The sequence below is a fragment of the Elephas maximus genome, chromosome 22 (genome assembly GCF_024166365.1).
Source record: "Elephas maximus indicus isolate mEleMax1 chromosome 22, mEleMax1 primary haplotype, whole genome shotgun sequence".
Classification (NCBI taxonomy): domain Eukaryota; kingdom Metazoa; phylum Chordata; class Mammalia; order Proboscidea; family Elephantidae; genus Elephas; species Elephas maximus.
Genome location: NC_064840.1, coordinates 23,434,205 through 23,457,602, shown reverse-complemented (window position 1 = coordinate 23,457,602; position 23,398 = coordinate 23,434,205). Strand labels below are relative to the sequence as shown.

The following is a 23,398-nucleotide window of genomic DNA, read 5'->3' as shown; positions in this document are numbered from 1 at the left end:
CTCTAGAAAGCCATCACACTGTGGGAGGGTCAGCACATTCCACCTCCAGAAGTGACCTCCCTCAAGGCGGGGCTGTGGAGACCCATGTGAAACTCAGTTGCCAAATGAAGCTGCTTTGAAACTTGTTTTTAATGTACACGTGTCGCATCACGACCACGGTCTACAGCTGTACTACGTGCCTGGGGCAGTGGTGGTCCCGCAGTAGAACCCTCGCCTTTCGTGCCAACTCGTGTGCAGTCACCACCTGTCTTTCAGTGGAGGCTTTCATGTTGCTGTGATGCTGACCAGGTTTCAGCAGAGCTTCCAGACTAAGATGGACTAGGAAGAAAGGCCTGGTGATCCACTTGTGAAAATTAACAATGAAAACCTAATGGATTACAGCGGTCTACTCCACAGCCAATCACAGGGATGCACAGAAATGGGCAGTGTTTTGTTCTGTTGTAGCTGGGGTTTCCATAAGTCAGGGACAGACTTGAGGGGAGCTAACAACAGCAACAAACCATGTACCTCACAAAATGTCCAGCTGTCTCACCTGGACCTACTTCTGCCCTCTCACCTGCGCCCCCTCACCTATGCTCTCTCAAACCTGGGCCCCCCTCACCTTTGCTGTCTCACTTGGCCCCCCGCACCTGTGCTCTCTCACCTGGGTCCCCTCACCTGTACTCTTTCACTTGGGCCCTCTTCCAGCCCATGAAGCCATTGAAAGCTGCAGCCACCACCTCTCAGCCGGTGCTGACTATTCAGCAGATCGAGACCATCTTCTTCAAAGTGCCGGAGCTCTACGAGATCCACAAAGACTTCTATGACGGGCTCCTCCCCCGCGTGCAGCAGTGGGGCCACCAGCAGCGCGTGGGCGACCTCTTCCAGAAGCTGGTGAGGACAGGGGTGGGCAAGGTCCGGGGCATGTTTCCATTGCTTGGGTGCAAAGGGCGGGGAGCATAGGGCAAGAGGCCGCAGCGGAGCGTGTCGGGGGCACTGCTGTCTAGATCACTGAGGTTCCTGCCTACCACCCAACCCTGGTGACCGTCACGGGGTCCTTCCTGGCCCCACTCAGCTTCATGCAGGGTTCCCAGTCTCCAGACTGACACAGCTACCCCTCCTGACTGGCATATGGGCCAGAGGAAACAGCAGTGGCATTCTTAGGCCATGCAGAATCAGGACTGGTCCTGCACAGACTCGGGAAGGACAGGAGCTTGCCTTGTGACATGGGCCACCGAGCTGGGAGAGGGACCGAGGGCCACCTTGTGCACGGGAGGCCCTGCACAGCAGGGACCCATGCTAGACCTGGGGCGAGAGGTGCACTCAGGGCCCTAGGAATTCATGTTCACTGTCTCAGTTCAGCTCGGGCAGCCCTGCAGGTCTGGTGTCCTTGTCATGAGTTTTCAGGTATGGAGACCGAGGAAGGGACAGCACTTCTGGGGGATGGTTAATCCTGATTTGTCTTTCTCTGGGAAACATGCTTTTCCCACTGCCTCCAACAGTCCCTGGGTGTTTCCACAGTTAATATGCTCAGCTGCTAACCGAAAGGTTGGAAGTTCAAGTCCACCCAGAGGAACCTCAGAAGAAAGACCTGGCAATCTACTTCTGAAAGGCCACAGCCATTGAAAACCCCATGGAATATAGTTCTACTCTGACAACATGGGGTCACCTTGAGTCAGGGTTGACCCAAATGGTTATGGTTCCTTCTAGCTTTCAGATGAGGTGGAACTTGTTCAAAAGGAAGAACCGGTTCAGGGACCTAGAGGTGGAGAAGAAACGTCTCGGGGCAGGGGCGGCCACATCACTGCTTGTTGTCAAGCACTTGAGGTTCTATGGTGCTTGACAAGGAGTTCCCTCCTTTGCAGGTCTGTGGGGGGAGCTGGTCAGGCTCTAGGGGCAGGCTAGAAGACGGGGTCTGGTATCATAGCCCCTCTCTCATCACCCTTCACCCAGGACCAGGTCAGTGGGCACTGGCTCCTCCATCCCCATTCACCTGGGGCCAGGTCACTGGGTACAGGCCCCCTCACTCTTTCATCCCCCTTTACCCAGGGCCAGGTCAGTGGGTATGCCTCCCCCAGTCACCCAGGGCCAGGTCGGTGGCTACTGGCTCCCTTTCTTTCTCACCCCACTCACCCAGGCCAGTTAAGCAGCTACAGGCCCCCTCTTTTTTTCACCCCCAAACACATGGGCCAGGTAACCAGGCACCAGCCCCATCTCTGTTTCTTAGGTGTGATAATCTGGTGCAATGACTCACAAACTCCCGAGAAAAAGCTGTTTTTAATCTAGCAGAAAAAAGGATAGAAACACATAGGGCGAGGTCTGGGAGGGGTCTTGGCGTGGTGCCTCTATGTCCCCAGGGGATGTGCTTACCCTCCCAAGAGCAGATGTTCGTTCTCTCCACCCAGGAAGTTCCACAGAGCTTCCCTCTTCCAAGGCCTTTATCAGCCTACCCATGAGGCCATGATCTATGACATCAGCCTCCTGAGGCTTAGTCAGCATTGGCCCCCAGGTGACCCCTCTATGTTGGATCAGTCCCCATTCATTGGCCTCAGGGGTGGTCCAGCTCACAGCATGCCCCCTTTGGCCGCCCAGGCACTGAGCTCTGTGTGGACCCCAGCCAGCCTTGGCTCACATCAAGACCAGGAGTTCTGCTCTGAGGCATGGCTTTCCCCTCGGCTGCCCTGTACCGTAGACACACTGGACCCGTGCCCACCCTTCCACCCCCTGGAGGGAGCTAGTCCCAGGTGGTGGGGGGTGGGGGAGTAGGGGGATGCTGGCAACAGGCGCTGATTTTGTTCAGATTCTCACCACCTGGGGCCTGGGCAGTGGCCCCTTCCCCCATGGCCCACCTGAAGGCTGTCTTGCCTTTTTTTTAAATCGTTATTAACTTTATTGGAGCCCTGGTGGTACAGTGGTTAAGAGCTCAGCCGCTAACCAAAAAAATCGGCAGTTCGAATCTACCAGCCACTCCTTGGAAACCCCATGGGGCAGTTCTAGTTGTTGGAATCGACTCGACAGCAGTGGGCTTGGTGTTGGTTTTGGATTAACTGTTATCCCCCATATATCATGAGTGTCTTCCCTTTTTTTTTTTTTTTTTGAGTTTTTGGTGAAAGTTTACAGAGCAAGTTAGGCCACTGAGATTGGTGTCACCCAGTGTGGTAACTCATGGTGTCACCCCCCATCCCCATGGACCTCCTCCTATGCCAGACCGTACAGAATCCTTAGAAATTTATATGACCAATTTTTTTTTTAATAATTTTTATTGTGCCTTAAGTGGAAGTTTACAAATCAAGTCAGTCTCTCACACAAAAACTTATATACACCTTGCTACATACTCCCAATTACTCTCCCCCTAATGAGGCAGCCTGCTCTCTCCCTCCACTCTCTTTTCATGTCCATTTTGCTAACTTCTAACCCCCTCCACCCTCTCATCTCCCCCCCAGGCAGGAGATGCCAACATAGTCTCAAGTGTCCACCTGATCCAAGAAGCTCACTCCTTACCAGCATCTCTTTCCAACCCATTGTCCAGTGCAATCCATGTCTGAAGAGTTGGCTTCAGGAATGGTTCCTGTCCTGGGCCAACAGAAGGTCTTGGGGGCATGACCACCGGGGTCCTTCTAGTCTCAGTCAGACCATTAGGTCTGGTCTTTTTATGAGAATTTGGGATCTGTATCCCACTGCTCTCCTGCTCCCTCAGGGGCTCTCTGTTGTGTTCCCTGTCAGGGCAGTCATCGGTTGTTCTTCTGGTCTCAGGATGATGTGGTAACTGGTTCATGTGGCCCTTTCTGTCTCTTGGGCTTAATAATCACCTTGTGTCCTTGGTGTCCTTGATTCTCCTTTGATCCAGGTGGGTTGAGACCAACTGATGCATCTTAGATGGCTGCTTGGTAGCGTTTAAGACCCCAGACGCCACTGTTGAAAGTGGGATGCAGAATGTTTTCTTAATAGATTTTATTATGCCAATTGACTTAGATGTCCCCTGAAATCATTATATTACCAATTTTTTTATTGTGCTTTGGATGAAAGTTTACAGGGCAAATTAGTTTCTCATTCAAAAATGTATACACAAATTGTTTTGTGGTGTTGGTTGCAATCCCTGCATTGTGTCAGTACTCTCCCCCTTTATCTTTCCACCCTGGGTTCCTCTTGTCCATTGGTCCAGTTTTCCCGTCCCTTCCTGCCTTCTTGTCTTTGCTTTTGGGCAGGTGTTGCCCGTTAGGTCTCGTATTTTGAACTACGAGGCATATTCCTCATATGTGTTATTGTTTATTTTATAGACTTGTCTAATCTTTGACTGAAAGGTAGACTTGGAGAGTGGCTTCCGTTCTGAGTTAGCAGGGTGTCCAGGGGCCGTAGTCTCAGAGATTTCCCCAGTCTGCATCAGACCAGTAAGTCTGGTCTTTTGTGTGTGTGTGTGAATTTGAATTTCGTTCTACATTTTTCTACTGCTTTGTCCAGGACCCTCTATTATGATCCCTGTCAGAGTGGTCAGTGGTGGTAGCCGGGCACAATCTAGTTCTGTGCTTAGGCTGATAGAGGGTATGGTTCAAGCAGCTAATTAGTATATTGAACTAATATTTTCCTTATATCTTTAGTTTTCTTCATTCTCCTTTGCTCCAAACATGATGGGACTAATAGATGTATCTTTGATGGCGGCTAACAAGCTTTTAAGACTCCAGATACTGCTCACCAAAGTAGGATGTGGAATATTTCCTTTATAAACTATGTTATGCCGTTTGACCTATGTGTCCCCTGAGACCATGGTCCATAGCCCTCACTCTGAGTAACTCGGTCCCCCAAGGTGTTTGGATGTGTCTTGGAAGCTTCTATGATTTTGCCTTGGTCAGCTGTACTGACTGCCCCTATATCGTGTGTTGTCTTTCCCTTCACCGAAGTTAATACTTGTCTACTATCTAGTTTTCCACACATCTGTCAGTTTGTTGTACTGTGTTGGCTTCTGTGTTGCTGTGATGCTGGAAGCTATGCCACTGGTTTTTCAAATACCAGCGGGGTGACCAGTGGTGGACAGGTTTTAGCAGCGCTTCCAGACTAAGACAGACTAGGAAAAAGAACCTGGCAGTCTACTTGTGAAAAAACTGACCTGTGCAAACATTATGAATAGCAACAGAACCTTGTCTGGTATAGTGCCAGAAGATGAACCCTTCAGGGTGGAAGACACCCAAAATACGACTGGGGAAGAGCTGCCCCTCAAAGTCAGCCTTAATGATGTGGATGGAGTCAAGCTTTCAGGATCTTCATTTGCTGATGTGACATGACTCAAAATGAGGAGAAACAGCTGCAAACATCCATTAATAATCAGAACGTGGAATGTAGAAAGTATGAATCTAGGAAAATTGGAAATCATCAAAAACGAAATGGAACACATAAACATCCATATCTTAGTCATTAGTGAGCTGAAATAGACCGGCGCTGACCATTTTGAATCGGACAAACATATGGTCTACTATACCAGGAATGAAAACTTGAAGAGGAATGGTGTTGCATTCATCGTCCAAAAGAACATTTCAAGATCTGTCCTGAAGTATAATGCTGTCAGTCATAGGATAATATCCATACGGCTACAAGGAAGACCAATTGATATGACTAGTATTCAAATTTACACACCAACTACTAAGGCCACGGTTGAAGAAATTGAAGATTTTTACCAGCTTCTGCAGTCTGAAATTGATCGAACATACAATCAGGATGCATTGATAATTACTGGTGATTGGAATGTGAAAGTTGGAAACAAAGGAGGAGGATCAGTAGTTGGAAAATATGGCCTTGGTGATAGAAACGATGCTGGAGATCGAATGATGGAATTTTTCAAGACCAACGACTTCTTCATTGCAAATACCTTTTTTCACCAGCATAAACTGTGACTGTACATGTGGACCTTGCCAGATAGGATATACAGGAATCAAACAACTACATCTGTGGAAAGAGACGATGGAAAAGCTCAGTATCAGAACAAGAGCAGGGGCCGACTGCAGATCAGATCATCAGTTGCTCATATGCAAGTTCAAGTTGAAACTGAAGAAAATTAGAACAAGTTCATGAGAGCCAAAGTACAACCTGGAGTGTATCCCACCCAAATTTAGAGACCATCTCAAGAATAGATTTGACACGCTGAACACTGATGATCAAAGACCAGATGAGTTGTGGAATGACATCAAAGACACCATGCATGAAGAAAGCAAGAGGTCATTAAAAATACAGGAAAGAAAGAAAAGACCAAAATGGATGTCAGAAGAGACTCTGAAATTTGCTCTTGAACGTCGAGTAGCTAAAGCAAAAGGAAGAAATGGTGAAGTAAAAGAACTGAACAGAAGATTTCAAAGGGTTGCTCAAGAAAAAGTGAAGTATTATAATGACATGTGCAAAGAGCTGGAGATAGAAGACCGAGAGGGAAGAACACGCTCAGCACTTCTCAAGCTGAAAGAACTGAAGAAAAAATTCAAGCCTCGAGTTGCAATAGTGAAGGATTCCATGGGGAAAATATTAAACAACCCAGGAAGCATCAAAAGAAGATGGAAAGAATACACAGAGTCATTCCAAAAAGAACTGGTCGATGTTCAGCCTTTTCAAGAGGTAGCATATGATCAGGAATCAATGGTAAGGTAATAGAAGGAAGAAGTCCAAGCTGCACTGAAGGAATTGGTGAAAAACAAGGCTCCAGGAATTGATGGAATATCAATTGAGATGTTTCAGCAAACGAATGCAGTGCTGGAAGTGTTCACTCTTCTGTGCCAAGAAATTTGGAAGACAGCTTCCTGGCCAACTGACTGGAAGAGATCCATATTTATGCCTGTTCCCAAGAAAGGTGATCCAACCAAATGCAGAAATTATTGAACAATATCATTAATATCACATGCAAGCAAAATTTGGCTGAAGATCATTAAAAAGCGGCTGCAGCAGCATATCGAGAGGGAGCTGCCAGAAATTCAGTATGGATTCAGAAGAGGATGTGGAACCAGGGATATCATTGGTGATGTCAGATGGATCCTGGCTGAAGACAGAGAATACCAGAAGGATGTTTACCTGTGTTTTATTGACTATGCAAAGGCATTTGACTGTGTGGATCGTAACAAATTATGGATAACATTGGGAAGAATGGGAATTCCAGAACACTGAATTGTGCTCATGAGGAACCTGTACATGGATCAAGAGGCAGTTATTCAGGCAGAACGAAGGGATACTGTATGGTATAAAGTCAGGAAAGGTGTGCCTCAGAGTTGTGTCCTTTCACCATACCTATTCAATCTGTATGCTGAGCAAATAATCCAAGAAGCTGGACTGTATGAAGAAGAATGGGGCATCAGGATTGGAGGAAGACTCATTAACAACCTGGATTATACAGATGACAACTTTGCTTGCTGAAAGTGAAGATGACTTGAAACACTTATTGATAAAGATCAAAGACCACAGCCTTCAGTATGGATTACACCTCAACATAAAGAAAACAAAAATCCTCACAGCTAGACCAATGAGCAACATCATGATAAACGGAGAAAAGATTGAAGTTGTCAAGGATTTCTTTTTACTTGGATCCACCGTCAACACCCATGGAGGACAGCAGTCAAGAAATCAAAAGATGCGTTGTGTTGGGCAAATCTGCTGCGAAAGACCTCTTTAAAGTGTTGAAAAGCAAAGATGTCACCTTGAAGACTAAGGTGTGCCTGACCCAACCCATGGTATTTTCAGTCACCTCATATGCATGCCAAAGCTGGACAATGAATAAGGAGGACCGAGGAAGAATTAACCGCTTTGAATCGTGGTGTTGGGGAAGAATATTGACTATACCATGGACTGTTAGAAGAACAAACCAATCTGTCTTGGAAGAAATGCAACCAGAATGCTCTTTAGAAGCAAGGATGGCGAGACTACATCTTACATACTTTGGACATGTTATCAGGAGGGATCAGTCCCTGCAGAAGGACATCATACTTGGTCAAGTAGAGAGTCAGTGAAAAAGAGGAAGACCCTCAATGAGATGTATTGACACAGTGGCTGCAACAGTGGTCTCAAGCATAACAACAGTTGAGAGCATTGCGCAGGACCAGGCAGTGTTTTGTTCTGTTGTACATAGGTTCACCGTGAATTGGAATGAACTCGACAGCATCTAACAGCAATAACTAGTTAGTGATTTCACTTCTCTGCCACTTCCTTGCCATGGAAGCAGCAGTCAAGAAATCAAAAGACGCATTGCATTGGGCAGATCTGCTGCAAAGGACCTCTTCAAAGTGTTGAAGAGCAAAGATGTCACCCTGAAGACTAAGGTGCTCCTGACCCAAGCCATGGTATTTTCAGTCACATCATATGCATGTGAAAGCTGGACAATGAATAAGGAAGACCGAAGGAGAGTTGACGCCTTTGAATTGTGGTGTTGGTGAAGAATATTGAATATACCGTGGACTGCCAAAAGAATGAACAAATCTGTCTTGGAAGAAGTGGGGCCAGAATGCTCCTTAGAGGCAAGAATGGTGAGACTGCATCTTACATACTTTGGACATGTTGTCAGGAGGGGTGAGTCCCTGGAGAAGGACATCATGCTTGGCAAAGTACAGGGTCAGCGGAAAAGAGGAAGACCCTCAATGAGGTGGACTGACTCAGCGGCTGCAACAATGAGCTCAAGCATAACAATGATTGTAAGGATGGCGCAGGACTGGGCAGTGTTTCGTTCTGTTGTGCATAGGGTTGCTATGAGTCGGAACCGACTCCATGGCACCTAACAACAACAACCTTTTCCTTTCCTGGTAACCATCAGAGGTTGTTTTTTTTCTGTGTATAAAACGTTTTTGGGTTTTTATAATAGTGGTCTTATGTGATATTTGTCCCTTCGTAATTGACTTATTTCACTCGCCATAAAGCCCTCCAGATTATCCATGTTGTGAGGTGTTTCGTGTAGTCACTGTTGGTCTTTTATGATGCCGACCCATAGTGACCCTATAGGACAGAGTAGAACTGCCCCATAGAGTTTCCAAGGAGCAGCTGATGGATTCGTACTGCTGACCTTTGATTAACCACCGCCTCTAGGGCTCCTCCGCTGTGTGTGTGTACCATAATTTGTGTATCCTTTCATTTGTTGATGGGCACTTAGTTTGTTTCCGTCTTTTTGCTGTTGCGAATGATGCCGCAGTGAACATAAGTATGCATATGTCTGTTCATGTGACATCTCTTATTTCTCTAGGATATATTTCTAGGAATGGGATTGCTGGATCATATGGTATTTCTATTTCTAGCATTTTAAGGAGGTGCTATATCATTTAACATGGTGGTAGTACCACTTTACACTCCCACCAGCAGTGCCTAAGAGTTCTAGTCTCCCCATACCCTCTCCAACATTTGTTATTTTGTTTTTTTTAATGAGTACCAGTAATGTCGGGGTGAGATGGTATCTCATTGTAGTTTTGATTTACATTTCTTTTCTCTAATGGCAAACGATCACGAGCACTTCCTCTTGTGTCTGTTAGCCGCCTGAATGTCTTCTTTGGTGAAGTGTCTTTTCATATCCTTTGTCCATTTTTTGATTGGATTGTCTTTTTGTGTTGAGTACTCTGTAGATCTTAGAGCTTAGACCCTTGTTAGATACGTTGTAGCCAAAATTTTTTTCCAGTGTCTAGGTTCTCTTTTTACTCTTTTGGTGAAGTCCTTTGATGAGAGTAAGTGTTTGTTAGAGGCTTGCAGTTACCTAGTTTATCTCCTGGTGTTTATGCATTGTTAGTTATGGTTTGTATTCTATTTATGCCATGTATTAGAGTCCCTCGCATTGTCCCCACTTTTTCTTCAATGATTTTTATTTTTTTAGGTTTTATGTTTAGGTCTTTGATCCCTTTTGAATTAATTTTTGTGTATAATGTGAGCTATGGGTCCTGTTTCTTTGGGTTTTTTTATAGATTTTTATTATCAATGTTTAATCATAGAATAATATGTGATCTAGTTGTAAATTGCTTAAATGTAATATTTCTTAAATGATATGAATATTAACAGCAAAATTATTTTATAAACTGTACATTAAAATACAACATTATTAGTTACAATGTTATTAGTAACTGAGTGGAAGCCTTTTTTGATTTTCTCCTTTTCTTTTAATTACTGCTTCCTTCTCAAAAAGGTTATTGATACCGGTTCACAAATACTAATTACCAAAATATTATAGCTAAAATACCAGACAGCTTGACAAAAACCACTGTAAAAACACCGGCAGCCACGAAAACAGCGCATCCTTGTAGCAGGTGCAGACGAAATCACGTGATTCCAAGTGTCATTATAATTGGGTAATAATGGCAGCTCTGATCAGAGTGCATCAAAAAAAAAAAGGTGTTGCCATCGAGTTGATTCCGACTCAGCGACCTTACAGGACAGAGTAGAACTGCCCCATAGGGCTTCCAAGGAGTGGCTGGTGGCTTTGAACTGCCAACTTTTTGGTTAGCAGCCAAGCTCTTAACCACTGTTCCCTCTGGAGTGCATTAGAAAATTCAAAAAGTAAATTAGCATAGAATTTTAGCCTTATAGGTATATTGGTACATGTAAGCTGGGCTTATGAGAAATGCTTTAGTTGTAATAGGTATATTTTTATAAAAAAATAGTAAGTTTCTGCAGAAAAACTGCACAAAAATTTTATAGACAGTCATTTTGGTGTCACCCCCTCTGACAGCATCACCTGGTGTGGTCTGTACCCCCCTAGTGATGCCACTAAATTAGGTTCCCATTTGACAAGTTCCCCACAAATTATTTATTGACGTTAGTTACATTTATCACCATGTATCAACATTTTTTTAAATTGTGTTCTGGTTGTTTTGCTTCCAGTACTCTAGTTTCCCTACCCCCTTATCTTCTCATCTTTGAGAGGCTGATTCCTGTGAGGCAGAGGTCAGACATGCCCCCTCTCTCCACCATCTTTACCAATTCTGACACCAACTGTTGCTTCCACGGCACTCCCTACTTCTCTGCTGGGTTCGATAATTCATTGCATTGGCCACACAATTCACAGACTTGTTCACTGATTATGGGGTTTATTAGGGAAGTAAGTAACAGGTTACAATTCAGGCTCAGGAACACTCAAGGATACAGTTCTTCCATCAGGACAGCCTCTTCCCAGCTGTGCTCAGTATGGCTCTCCTTGGCCCTTGCCTCTCCTCAGAGGCACTCAGCTTTCTCTCTACATGGGCTGGGAAGCCCACCACGCCATCTCCTGCTGCCAAGTTTCTGCTACCAGGTCTCTCCTGCCACTGTTTCTCACTGTCTTCAGGGTTACAGCTCGCTCTCTATCTCCTGAGTCCAGGAGCTTTTCAGCACTGGGATCCCCAGTCCAGAGAATGTGCTGGCTCCTGGCTGTTCTTCCTTGGTGTGGTGGTAGAGTCTCCTGTCTCTGGGATTGCTCATTTCAAGCCCAGTGGGATGGCAAAACTGACCAGTCCCTTTGGTGGGTTATAATTACCCTATCTGCACAGTCTCGCCTAGCCACCTGGGTAGAAGTTACAAGACCACAGCTGGAAAGGCCACACAGAGTGATCCCTCATACTGCACTGTCCTTGGTTCCTGAGTGAGAACTCTAAACCCTTAGTATTTCCTGAGTTATGGAGGTATCTTTGTTATCTGTCTGAGTCCCTGGGTGGTGCAAACAGTGAACGTGCTTGGCCGCTCACTGAAAGGCTGGTGGCTTGAGTGTACCCAGAGATACCTCGAAAGAAAGGCCTAGCTATGTACTTCTGAAAAATCGGCCGTTGAGAACCGTGTGGAGCATAGTTCTACCCTGACACACATGGGGTCGTCTTGACTTGGAGTTGACCCAACGGCAGCTGGCAATGGTGGTGGGCTGACAATGCCTGAAGCAGGGCCTTGTTTGAGGGAGGTTCTCAGTGGTGTCGTTCAAAGGAGGGAGGAGGGAAAGAAGGAGGAGCTCTGGGTCTAATCAAGTACTGCTGAAGACATGGCATTGAGGAGGCAGCCACTTGTCCAGGATGATAAGCACAGCGGGGTGGGGTGGCACCTCCTCTGACTGCACACTCTCCTCACACCCCCAAGGCCCTCCAGACACCCCTGAGGGGCGGGGACGGAACACGAGAGGTGCCAAAGGCAGCTGGTTTACCCATCTGAGGTTGTCATCTGCAGAAACATACCATTCAATATAAATGCAAATGTGTGTAGAAATAAAATTTAGGTTCAACATGTAACAATTCCAGGGTCAGCAAGAGCCTTGTGCTTCCAGCTCCTCCTCAGCTGTGGTGAGAGGCCCGACCCACCCTTACCCACCTCAGGCCTGGTTTTGCTGGTCCAAGATTAGGGCTGGCCTCCCCCATGACCATCGTTGAAGGTGGATATGAGCCCCAGAGGTGAAGGTCGTGGCTGCACATGGCCACCTGTAGTGGAGTCAGAGCAGGAGGCTAAGGGAGAAGCACCTCTGGTGTTGTGAGCTACCATCAAGTCTGCCCTGTCCCATGACAGTCCCACCTACAATGGAACAGAACGCTGCCTGGTTCTACGCCATCTCCATCATCAGTTGCAGATCAATCTGTTCTAATTCATGGGGTTTTCATTGGCTGGTTTTTGGATGTAGATCTCCAGGCCTTTCTTCATAGTCTTTCTTAGTCTGGGAGCTCCACTGAATGCTACTCAGCATCACAGCAACACACAAGCCTTGTTGTTGACACATGGGTGATGGCTGTGCCCGAGGTACATTGGCCAGAAATCGAACCAGGTCGCCAATATAGAAGGTGAGAAGTCTACCGCTGAACCTCCACTGCCCCCACCTCAATAATCCCTTTGGCTGAAAAAGGACAAACAAAAGCGCTTCTTGCCTTGCAGCTGTCGGCCAGCAGGTCTCCCCCTGCCAGAGGTGCCGCGTCCCACCAGGGCCTCCTCAAGAGAGCTAGGTTCACGTCTAGGGTGGGAGCCCCACTGCAGCCAACCGAGTGTGCATCACATGTCTGAAAGGGACCAAGGTCCATATCCTGGGTGTCTTCCTGCAACCAGAATGGGAAGCCTGTTGGGGCCACCAATCCCACCTGTGCACAGGCACTGACAACCTTGAACGTTAGCTCTGCTACTGGCACTATTCAAGCTGGTGGGTGGGAGGAATGAGGAGCTCGGGAAGGGAGCCTTACCTGACCAGGCCATGAGTCATTCCTCAATCTGTCATTTGGGAGGGAGAGGCATGCTCAGTGTGGTGAGGGGATGCAGGTAGGAGGGAGCCTCATGGGAGGGAGTCTCACAGAAGGGCTCTCTGTGCAGTACCTGGGATCTCTGCAGGGCTGTGCATATGACCTGGAATCCCAGACAGGTGGGTAGCACCAGCACCTGCCCACACCTCTTCCAACACTCTCCCTTCCTCCCTGCAGGCCAGCCAGCTGGGTGTGTACCGGGCCTTTGTGGACAACTATGGCGTTGCCATGGAGACAGCAGAGAAGTGCTGCCAGGCCAACGCTCAGTTTGCAGAAATCTCGGAGGTACCACATGCGGCTGTCTGACAGATGCGCCTCGGCTCCCACGTGCCCCTCCTCCCTGGGATGGGCTGGGGGCTGATGGGTGGGTGGAGTGAGCCTGGGAGAACAAGATGCACAGAATTGAGGTCAGATTGTTTCCAGACTCCACTGGGTTTGCTGTGTCAGCTCCCTGTGGGGCACACTGCTGTGACCAGACAGAAGGAGTAGCTGTGGAGTCCCTGTGGTTCTAGGCAGGGTGGCCTCCCGGGCGCTTTTAATGCTCCTGCTACAGTGAACAGTGTCCACTGTTCTGTCCTCCTCCATGTGCAGAACGTGGTCCCTGATGCCTTGTCAGCCACCATATGCACCATGAGAGTCCTGGCAGCCGACTGCTTCTTGTCATGTGGGGTGGGTGGGGGAGTGTTTTGCCCTTTCTAGCTTGCCAGTGACCTGAGAGCTGGGCAAGTTCAGTAGCCAGCCCAGAGGAGTGCAGCACCTGGGGCTTCCACTCCATAGATCCCATGCAGGGGAGGGCTGCAGGTGGGAGCAGGCTTGCGCCAGCCCCTAAGCCTCCTGGGTTGCCATTTCCCTGCCTGCATTTAGCAAAGCTCCTTCCCCCCAGCCCCCCTCCAAAAAAAAAAAAATCAAACCCATTGCCATAGAGTTGATTTCGGCTCACAGTGACCGGTGTTACTGAGTAGAACTGTTCCATAGCATTTCCTTGGCTGTGATCTTAATGGGAGCAGATTGCCAGACCTTTCACCTGTGGTACCCCTGGGTGAGTTTGAACCACCAACCTGTAGGTTAATTGTCTAGTGTAAACCATTTGCCCTACCCAGGGACCTCTACCAGTTTCTGTCAAGTCGATTATGACTCAAGGTGACCCCACACATGTTAGAGTAAAACAGTGCTTCATAGGGTTTTCAATGGCTGGGTTTTTGGAAGCAGCTTGCCAGGATTCTCTTCCCAGGCACCCTGGGTTAGATGCGAACCTCCAACCTTTCTGTTAGCAGCCAAGTATGTTCACCGTTTGTACCACCCAGCATCTCCATTAGCACAGTCCCAGGTGGACTGAAACCTCAAACCACAGAACGTTAGCATGGAGGCCTCCAGAAAGCATTAGGCCCAGCTCCTCAGTCCTCAGATGCTGAGAGGATGACTAGGCAGCCGGGGGGCTCAGGGCCAAGCCAGGGCCAGACTCCGGCAGCAGCCCCAGCCTCCAGACTGGGGTCCTCCTGCCCTTCCCAGTCCTGTTTCTACCCGATGGCATTTGTCTGACATTTTTCTCTTTTGGGTCCTGAAATCACTTTGCCTCTTGACATCTCCAACACCCTGGAGTCCAGACTCGCCTTCCTTACCACACAAGTGTGTTCTGGGTGGAAGGGCAATCTTAGAGAGACAGAAACTAGAAATACATGGTGAGTCGTCTTACTCTCTCCTGGACACAGCCTTTGACTGCCAGACCTGGGCTTTGTTTTGGCACCTCTACGCCACTTCATAGTTTATGGCACTGGTCCTGGCCCTGACATCACCAGTATCCAGAGCTGTGGGGCGCCCTCTGCCTGTTCCCCACAGCCACTGCAACAGTCAACCTATCCCTTCTTCAGCACATTCATTTAGCAGGCTGCTCAGCTCCCCGACAGCTGGGGCATCAGCGTGGAATTCAAAGTGGCCGGGACGAATTAGAAATCTAATCCTTTAAGAGCAGGCTTCAGTTCAGTGGGGCCAAATTCAAGTTCACCTGGGATGGCTTTCTACAGAAGAGGGAGGAAACACTGGTGGGGGTACCCCCTGGAGGTCACATGGTCCCCCAGCCCGAGTTCATGTGGGAGGTCTGGCCCAATGCTGGGATGTTCTGAAATATGCTGGAATGGGCGTTAGGGAGGCATGGAACTGGAAGCCAGCCTCTGTGAAGCATGTGGTACTTGTATTAGGGATGGCATCCACTTTGGTTCTGCATATCTCAAAAGACATCCAGAGAAACCGGAGGAGCCTCAAGGAGAGCAAAACCACGCTGAAGGAAAGGAACCACTGGCAGTGTAGAGGTGTTGGGGGCAAGTGCTGGGTGGGGTGGGGTTCCTGATGAATGTCTTTAAGTATAGAGAGGGGAGGGCTGCCTGGGTGGTTCAGACAGTTAACGTGCTTAGCTGTTTTCGAGACAGTTGGAAGTTCTTCAGTCTACTCCAGAGGTGCTTCAGTCTACTTCCGAAAAATCAGCCATTGAAAACCCGATGGAGCACAGTTCTAATCTGATACACATGAGGGTGCCATGAATCAGGGTCAACTCCACAGCAACCAGTTACTACAGGGCAGGGGGAAGAGTTCTTATCTGCCCCAGGAACCAATCCCCAAAAACACGGAGGCCGAGTCCCACTGACTGGAGTTGCCCAAGTGTGTAGCTCCACAGATAATGTATCGGTTTCCTGCAGATGCTGTAACAAGTTTCCCCCAACTCAATGTCTTAAACAACAGAAATGTATTTTATCTCAGTCCTGGAGGCCAAAAGTCTAAAACCAAAGTGTCAGCAGGACTGTGCTCCCTCCAAAGGCTCTAGGGGAGGATCCTTCCCTGCTTCTTCCAGCTTCTGGTGTTGCTGGCGTCCTTGGTGTCCTTGACTTGTAGACGCATCACAGCCCCTGGCTCGGGCTTCACATGGCCTTCTCCCCTGTGTGTCCAAACTTCCCTCTAGTCATGTTGGATTTAGGGCCCACTCAAATTCATTATGACCTCATCTTAATTTGACTTTGTCTGCAAAGACCTTATTTCCAAATAATGTCACATTGACAGGTGTGAGAAGGGTGTGATGAACAATGTTAAGACTTTAGCATATCTTTTTAGGTGACAATAATCAAGCTTTTTTTTTTTTTTAATCAAGCTGGTAGGGGGGCAGTGGTGGTTTGGTGATAGAATTCTCTCCTTCCATTGGGTGTCCTAGGAAGAAAGACCTGGCAATCTACTTCCCAAAATCAGCCACTAAAAATCCTGTGGGTCTCAATGGTCTGATCTCATTGTGCATGGGGTTACCATGAGTCGGGGCCAACTTGATGGCAGCTAACAACATTCAGCTCAGAACAGATGATAACGAGTTTCACGAAAAGGGCGTCTAGAGTCAAATGAGTTTAGGGAATGTGGGGTTAAACAACATTCCCACGTTTCCTGGGGTAGGACTCAGGCACTTGGGGTGCAAGCTGTGTTCCCACTCACATGACACAGCACCTGTTTGCAGAGTCTGTGTAGTGCACAGCCCCCACGCCCTTTGGGCCCCACTGAGCCAGACACCATGAAGAATAATCACTGTTTATTCTACACCAAGGAGAGGAGCGGGATCAGTGCATTAGAGGTCAGCATCAGTGAATTTGAAAAACACTACTTTGTAGTCTGGACGGTCTCCTGCAGCCTAGGGCCGCCTCAGCCATATCAGAGCCGTGCGTCTGTGAGGCTTTTATGCCTCTGTTCAGAAGCCCACATGCTAGGATCAATCACAGCAGCTTTCCAGAAATGATTGTAGACACTGAGGGTCCTTTTTCCTCATTTCTCTTTGTACCTGAGACCGAATCTTTGGTGCCTTCTACTCAGTTGTGTTGGACAATTACCCACCAAAAAGCTCTGCCCCTGTCCTGGGAATCTTGGTACCCCGTTTTTTTACCAAGGACATTTGCAAGGTGGGGAGGGTAGATGTAGAACCCGGTGTTGTCTCAGGGATACAGGCCTTAACTGACTGCCTCCACAGGGGAGTGCCCTTGTGAGCCAGCAGCCCCTGTACCTGTGTAATTGCTCCCAGGAAGCAGGTAGGAGATTAGGAGGGGGCTGCCGTTTGCCTCTCCCTGGCCTCTCCCTGGTGGCACAGAGAGTTGGTGCTTAAAACTTGCTAAAGGTTGGTGGTTTGAACCCTCCCAGTGGTACCGAAGAAGAAAGACCTGATGAAATCCTGCTCTGCAGTTCCTGGGATCTCCAGGAGCGGGGATCGACTCAGTGGCAGTGGGTTCGGTTTCCTGTTTGCCTACATTTGCAGGATTCTGTGTTAGTGGGCCTCATTCAGGGGTGATTTTGCTCCCAGGGGACACTTGGCAATACCTGGAGATGTTTTGGGTTGTCACAACTGGTTAGGGAGGGGGAGGTGGTGGTACTGGCACCTAGAGGTCCAGGACAGGGATTCAGCTAAACACCCTACAATGCACAGGACAGTCTCCACAGCCAAGAATTCCAGCCTAAAGTACCAACAGTGCTGAGGTGGCGACCCCTGCCTTGGATGAACCTCAGCTTGTCTGGGGATCCTCTACTCACCCTGCTTTTTCCTCTGTTGTCCAGAATGCAGTGCTGAGGTTTACCACATCTGGGTTCTTTGCAGGAAAGGGTGAGGTTTCTGGTAAGGGTTCCTAAACCTTCTACCACATCAAAGCTGCTCCTGTTGTCCCAGGTGCAAAATATGCTTTTTCTCTCTGCAGAACCTGAGAGCCAGGAGCAACAAGGACTCCAAGGACCAGACAACCAAGAACTCTCTAGAAAGTGAGTTCTCTGTTTTGAGGGCTCTTTGTGCCCTAGTTGGGGGAAGCAGAGGGGCATCTGGTTGGGCCACCCCCTGGGGACAGTGAGAGAGCAGCTCTGAGCATGGTGAGGGCAGTAGGGCACAGCCAGGGCTCACGTGCCACCAGCAAAAGTGACTGGGGAGAATGACAGGAGCTGGTGAGTGCCCATGGCCAGGCATTGTGCTGGGCTTCTTAAAATGTCATCATGTCACACCCAGCAGCCCTGAAGGAGGGTGTTACTTTTCCCTCTTTCAGATGACAGAACGGTCTTAGAACCTGAAGCGACGACATAGACCCCAGGTTCTGGGTGGCCAGGCGGGCAGGTGTTGAGTCCAGGGTTGCCAGGCTCCTGGGCCCATGTGTTAATCACCTCAGTCTGGTCTCCAGACAATAAATCACCTCATAGTTTGCGAGGTTAGGATAGTGTGAATAGTTATGCTGAGTCCCAGAGGACAACAGACATAGCTCCAGTCCCAGCTCCACCATGTGCCAAGCCTCAGTTTCCCTGTCTGTGAAACAGTCATAGCAACCATGCCCTCTGTAGTTGTGGGAGTCATGTGAGGGATGTGCCTGAAGGTGCCAGGACACAACTGAGTCTGTGCCTTCGGTGGGCTGTGCTCACCAAGATTGGGTTAGCCAGGCTCCCACCGCACTGGGAGGCTGCTCTGGCAGAGGCCGGAGTTTGGGCGTCAGAAAGCAGGTTCCAGAGACCATCAGCATCTGAGGTGGCTCCTGCCATTCACAGAATCAGGCTGCCCCCATATCCAGGGGTCAAAATTGAGAGCAGCAGCTGGCCTGTTCCCAGGGGACCCTCTGGACTGCAGAGCCAGTCCTACTGCCAGGATCGGGGCCCTTTCTAGCCTGTCCCAGGTGCTGGCAAGCTCTGTGTCCCGAGTTGGGAAGAGCGTCAGTGCTGGGTCCTGTTAGTCATTGTCACAGAGTCAGCCACACAGCCTGGACGCTGCATTAAAGACCGACACACAGACACGCACACACACACACACACACACACACACCAGTCCTCTGACACCCTGGGCTCACCCTTGTCGCTGAGCAGAGGGCGTGTGGCATGGCTGCCCCTGCTCACAACTGCGTCTCTCCGCAGCCCTGCTCTACAAGCCTGTGGACCGGGTGACACGCAGCACACTCGTCTTGCACGTGAGTCACAGCACCTGAGGGCACAGCGCTGTCCCATGGTCCATTGTAGCCCAGGGCTGAGACTGATGCTTGTCTCTTCTGCCCACCTGTCTGACCTGCCCCCTGGCCTGCATACCTTTATGGAGAATGCAGAAGTGAGAGGCCTCTGCCATCCACGAACTCATGGCTTGGGGCAGGGTGGGGGGCATAGACAGGCTTTCCAGTGTCCCCAGGTATCCCTACAGGGGAGGCACAGGCATGGAAGGGCACCACAGGGGGTGTCCTGGTCCACGTGGGTGGTGGGGATGCATCACAGTGGTCACAGTACATGAGCCTCCAAGATGGACAGGGTGGGGACAGACAGCAGGTGTGATCAGGGAGCCAGCAGCTCACTGCTTGGGGAGAAGAGCAGGGAGGTAGAATCTCCTCCTTCCATTCAGGAGACCCAGGTTCTATTCCTGGGCAGTGTACCTCATGTATAGCCACCACCCATCCGTCAGTGGAGGCTTGTCTGTTATGATGCTGAACCGGTTTCAATGGAACTTCCAGACTAAGACTAGGAAGAAAGGCCTGGTGATCTACGTCCAATAATGAGCCAGTAGATACCCTGGAGATCACAACAGTTTGATCCTGTTGTACCTGGGTCACCATGAGTTGGGCTGACCTGATGGCAGCCAACAATAACAGCTGGAGACCCTTGTTTCTGGTGGCAGCCCCTTGTGAGCTTATAACAGCATGGGTGTCTTGGTGCGCCATTAGGACCTCACCTAAAGCCCCGGTTCCCTGTCAGCAGTGGCACCGCTCTGTGGGGAGCCAGCGGCCTGGGATCCCGCCCATGTGCGTCTGAAGTTGCAGATAGCCCTTGATCAGTGCTGCTCTCTCTGACCTGAGTTCTTCCACTCTGCGGCAGGATCTGCTGAAGCACACGCCACCCAGCCACCCTGATCACCCGCTGTTGCAGGACGCCCTCAGGATCTCGCAGAACTTCCTCTCTAGCATTAACGAGGAGATCACGCCCCGCCGGCAGTCCATGACTGTCAAGAAGGGGGAGGTGAGCTGGGGCAGGGTGGGCGTGTGTGCCAAGCCTGCAGGGGGGACCCGCAGTGCCCTTGGTCTGAGACCTGGAGCCCCTCTGTGGTTCACAGGAGATTGTCATTGGGTGGTACAAATGGCTAATGAGCTCTGCTGTTCACTCAAAATTTGGAGATTGGTGTCTACCCAGAGGCACTTTGGAAGAAAGGCCTGGCAATCTACTTCCAAAAAATCAGCCACTGAAAACTCTATAGAGTGCACTTCCACTCTGACACACGTGGGGGCGCCAGGAGTCGGAGCGGACACCACAGCACCTGCTTCTGTGTTGGTCCTGTGACCGTTCATTGTCACACTCTAGGACCCTTGCTTGGTCCTGTGTGTGAGGCACTGGGGTGTCGTCACGGGGGCGAGCCTGCTCGTCCACTCGCAGCCTGTCTTCCATGTCCTGGGCACTCCTCTCCCCCCGCCCCGCGCCCTTCCCAGGTGTGAGGGCTCCAGCTGAAGAGCCTGGTGAGAAGGAGCTTAGCATTTTGTCCTCCTGCAACCCACTTAATTCCTCCTGCACGGTCTTCTGTTAAACCAGCAACCTCGTATGTCAGGGTAGAACTGTGTTCCATAGGGTTTTCAGTGGCTGATTTTTTAGAAGTAGATTGCCAGGCCGTTTTTCTGAGGCGTCTCTGGGTGGGTTCGAACCTCCAACCTTTTGTTTAGTAGCCTGTTTGCACAACCCAGGGACTCACTCTCCATTAGGAAACTATTAGCTCTAGCTCTTCCGCCTCAGGAGGGGCAAAGGACTTTAAAGGGAGAAGAAAGAGCGGAGTTTGCTGCTAGCGTCGTGACATGGGAGTGGTTGGAGGGCATGAACGTGGTCATCCTCCTCCTTCCTCTCCTCCCTCTCTGATGGACGGTCCCACCCATCATTCCTGGGCACCTCTCATGTCCTCAGCACTAATCATTCAGAAAGCACAGAGGGCTCAGCTGAGCCAGCCCCCTATGCTGTCAGGGCTCCCGGGCCAGCCCACCACCTCTGACCCTCACCAGGCAGGCATAGCAGTGTGGCTGGCAGGTGCCACTCCGCAGGCAGAGCCTAATGGGCACGGGTAACATGCACACGGAGACTGGAGATCAGAGGAGACCATGGGCAGCATGTGGTGGGGAAGCTGCCTGTGGTTTCTGGGTCTCGGGTAGGGATGAGGCCACCTGGCAAGTGGGACGAGGTTTGGCAGTGCCTTTGAGAGCCCTCATCCTTTTCTGCCCTCGGGTTTATGTTGTGAGAACGTGCCAGGTGCCCCACACATAGTGCCATGCCCTGTCCTCGGGGCAGCTGGGGGGCTGGCTACCCAGCATGTGGGGTTTCTTCCCTCCTGCCTGCCTGCTAGAAGCTCTCACTTGCCCATAATATAATCCAGCTTGGCCACAAGTCAGGGGCTTGGTCCAGTCTCTCCTGGTGGGCCTACCCCAGGGAGGCTGAGGAGGCCAGAGAAGAGGGAGGTGTCCCTGCCTCTCCCCATTCCAGGCTTGTGTCCAATCCCAGCTTCACCCAGACTCATCCGGCACCCTGGAGCACTCTGCGTCTCCTCTAAGGACATATTGCAGGGGAAGGGAACCTGGCGTGGAGAAGCCCCACCCACCTCCTTGAGTGCCTGGCCCTCCAAAGTGCGCAGTTCATGGAAAGCGCCCTGCCATCCAGCACACTGCTGCAGCCCTGGCCTTGGTGCTAGCTCCCTGGCTGTCCCCAAGCCTTGGAATCACACCCATGGAGGGCAGCATTGAGCAGGGCAGGTGCTCCACACCTGGTTGTCCCATGGCTGGAACGGGAGTTTGGATCTTGTTTGCTGGAGCAGCAGCCTGTCCTGGCCCTCTCGGAACCCAAGGCCACACAGCCCTGACCCGGTGTCACTACCTCGGCTCAGGGACATTGGGAGACAGCACTAGTTCATGCCATTTCCCACCTCCCCGCCCCGGGACCCCTGCTCTTTCCCTTTGCCTGCTGCTCTGATGAGGGTCAGACCCCCCAGAAGCAAATGCAGCTGATCTTTCTTCCATTGGCCTTTTGTACAGAGCTGCATCTGCTCTCAGTTCTCTGAGTACCATTAGGGTCCCTGAGGGACATGCTTTCTTGCCATTCAGCTCACTGGAAGTCGCTCCTCAGGGAGCAGAGGACAGTTGGATGCTGCCTGGGGGTGAGTAGCCAGGCCTGTTCCCTGAGTCTGCTCTCCCAGCCTCCTCTCACACCAACCACGATGGGGCCTTGGTGTGGCCGAGCAGGGAGTGTTAGGGCCCCAAATGCCAGTCCAGGGTGCAGTCTTCGTTGGGAGGCCTGGCATTGAAGGCAGTTAGGGACCCTTACCTGCACCCTTGCCAGTGTCTGGCCCTCAAGGCCTCAGCGATATTTGCAGAGTGAGGAGTCACTTGGGCACCTCTACTGCATGCACTGTGCGTGGCGGGTTACCGACCTTGGAGGCCCCTGCATCTGATGGCACACACATGCTCTGTCAGGGCTCTCTCCAGTGAATCCAGCTCGCTCTGCCAACTGTGCAGAGCAGTCCAGGGAGACTAAGGTCATCCACCTCTAATGCCGGATTGCGTCACAGATAACAAAGTCCACTCCACATGCCAACTGTGTCCTGTGAAAATCTCAGCTTCCTTTCCCTGCTCAGTTCAGACCCCAGCGGCCCACACAGCCCTTCCCTCTCTCATTCCCAGCACCTGGGGTGGGGTCACTTGAGTACCGGCCACAAGCTCGGGTGCCTGTATAACTCCCTCCACTTTTCAGACTAGTTGGCTCCAAATGTGGGGTTTCCCTCTACCCACTCAGGTTACCAGCTGCAAGCCTGGGAGTCCACATGACTCCCTCCACTTCAGGCCGGCCAGCTCCCCTGTTCACTGGAGCAACTCACTGAGCTCTCAGGAGACACCATTCCTGTAATAACAGATTTAATATAACAAAAAGGATTCAAATGAAGGGACGCATAGGGTGAGGTCTGGGAGGGGTCTTGGTGTGAAGCTTCCATGCCCCAAAGAGGGACATACCCTCCCGAGAGCAGATACTTGCTCTTGCCAATCCGGAAGCTCCCCATGCCTCTGTCGTCCAAGGCCTTTACCAGCCTCCCCACGTAGCCATGATCGATGACATCAGCCTCCTGAGGCATGGTCATTGTCGGCCCCCAGGTGGCCCCTGTGTTGAATCAGCCCCCACTCATTGGCCTCAGGTGTTGGAAGGGCTTGAAAGACTCAAGAACAAAGACCAATGGCTTTCTGCAGGTGATCCCACACCTCCCAGCACACTAAGGAGATGGC

General features: G+C 50.2%; 1 protein-coding gene across 5 annotated transcripts in view; it reads left to right on the top strand.

Moving 5' to 3' along the window:
* The window catches only part of BCR (BCR activator of RhoGEF and GTPase), a 147,160-nt gene that overhangs the window by 87,413 nt on the left and 36,349 nt on the right, over positions 1 to 23,398 (top strand). For all 5 annotated transcript variants that reach the window (XM_049865396.1, XM_049865398.1, XM_049865401.1 and 2 more), the window contains 5 exons: positions 688 to 873; positions 13,320 to 13,427; positions 17,849 to 17,909; positions 19,035 to 19,087; positions 19,977 to 20,117. In XM_049865396.1, the coding sequence (XP_049721353.1) occupies positions 688 to 873; positions 13,320 to 13,427; positions 17,849 to 17,909; positions 19,035 to 19,087; positions 19,977 to 20,117 (549 nt within the window). The remainder of the gene's footprint in view (positions 1 to 687; positions 874 to 13,319; positions 13,428 to 17,848; positions 17,910 to 19,034; positions 19,088 to 19,976; positions 20,118 to 23,398) is intronic.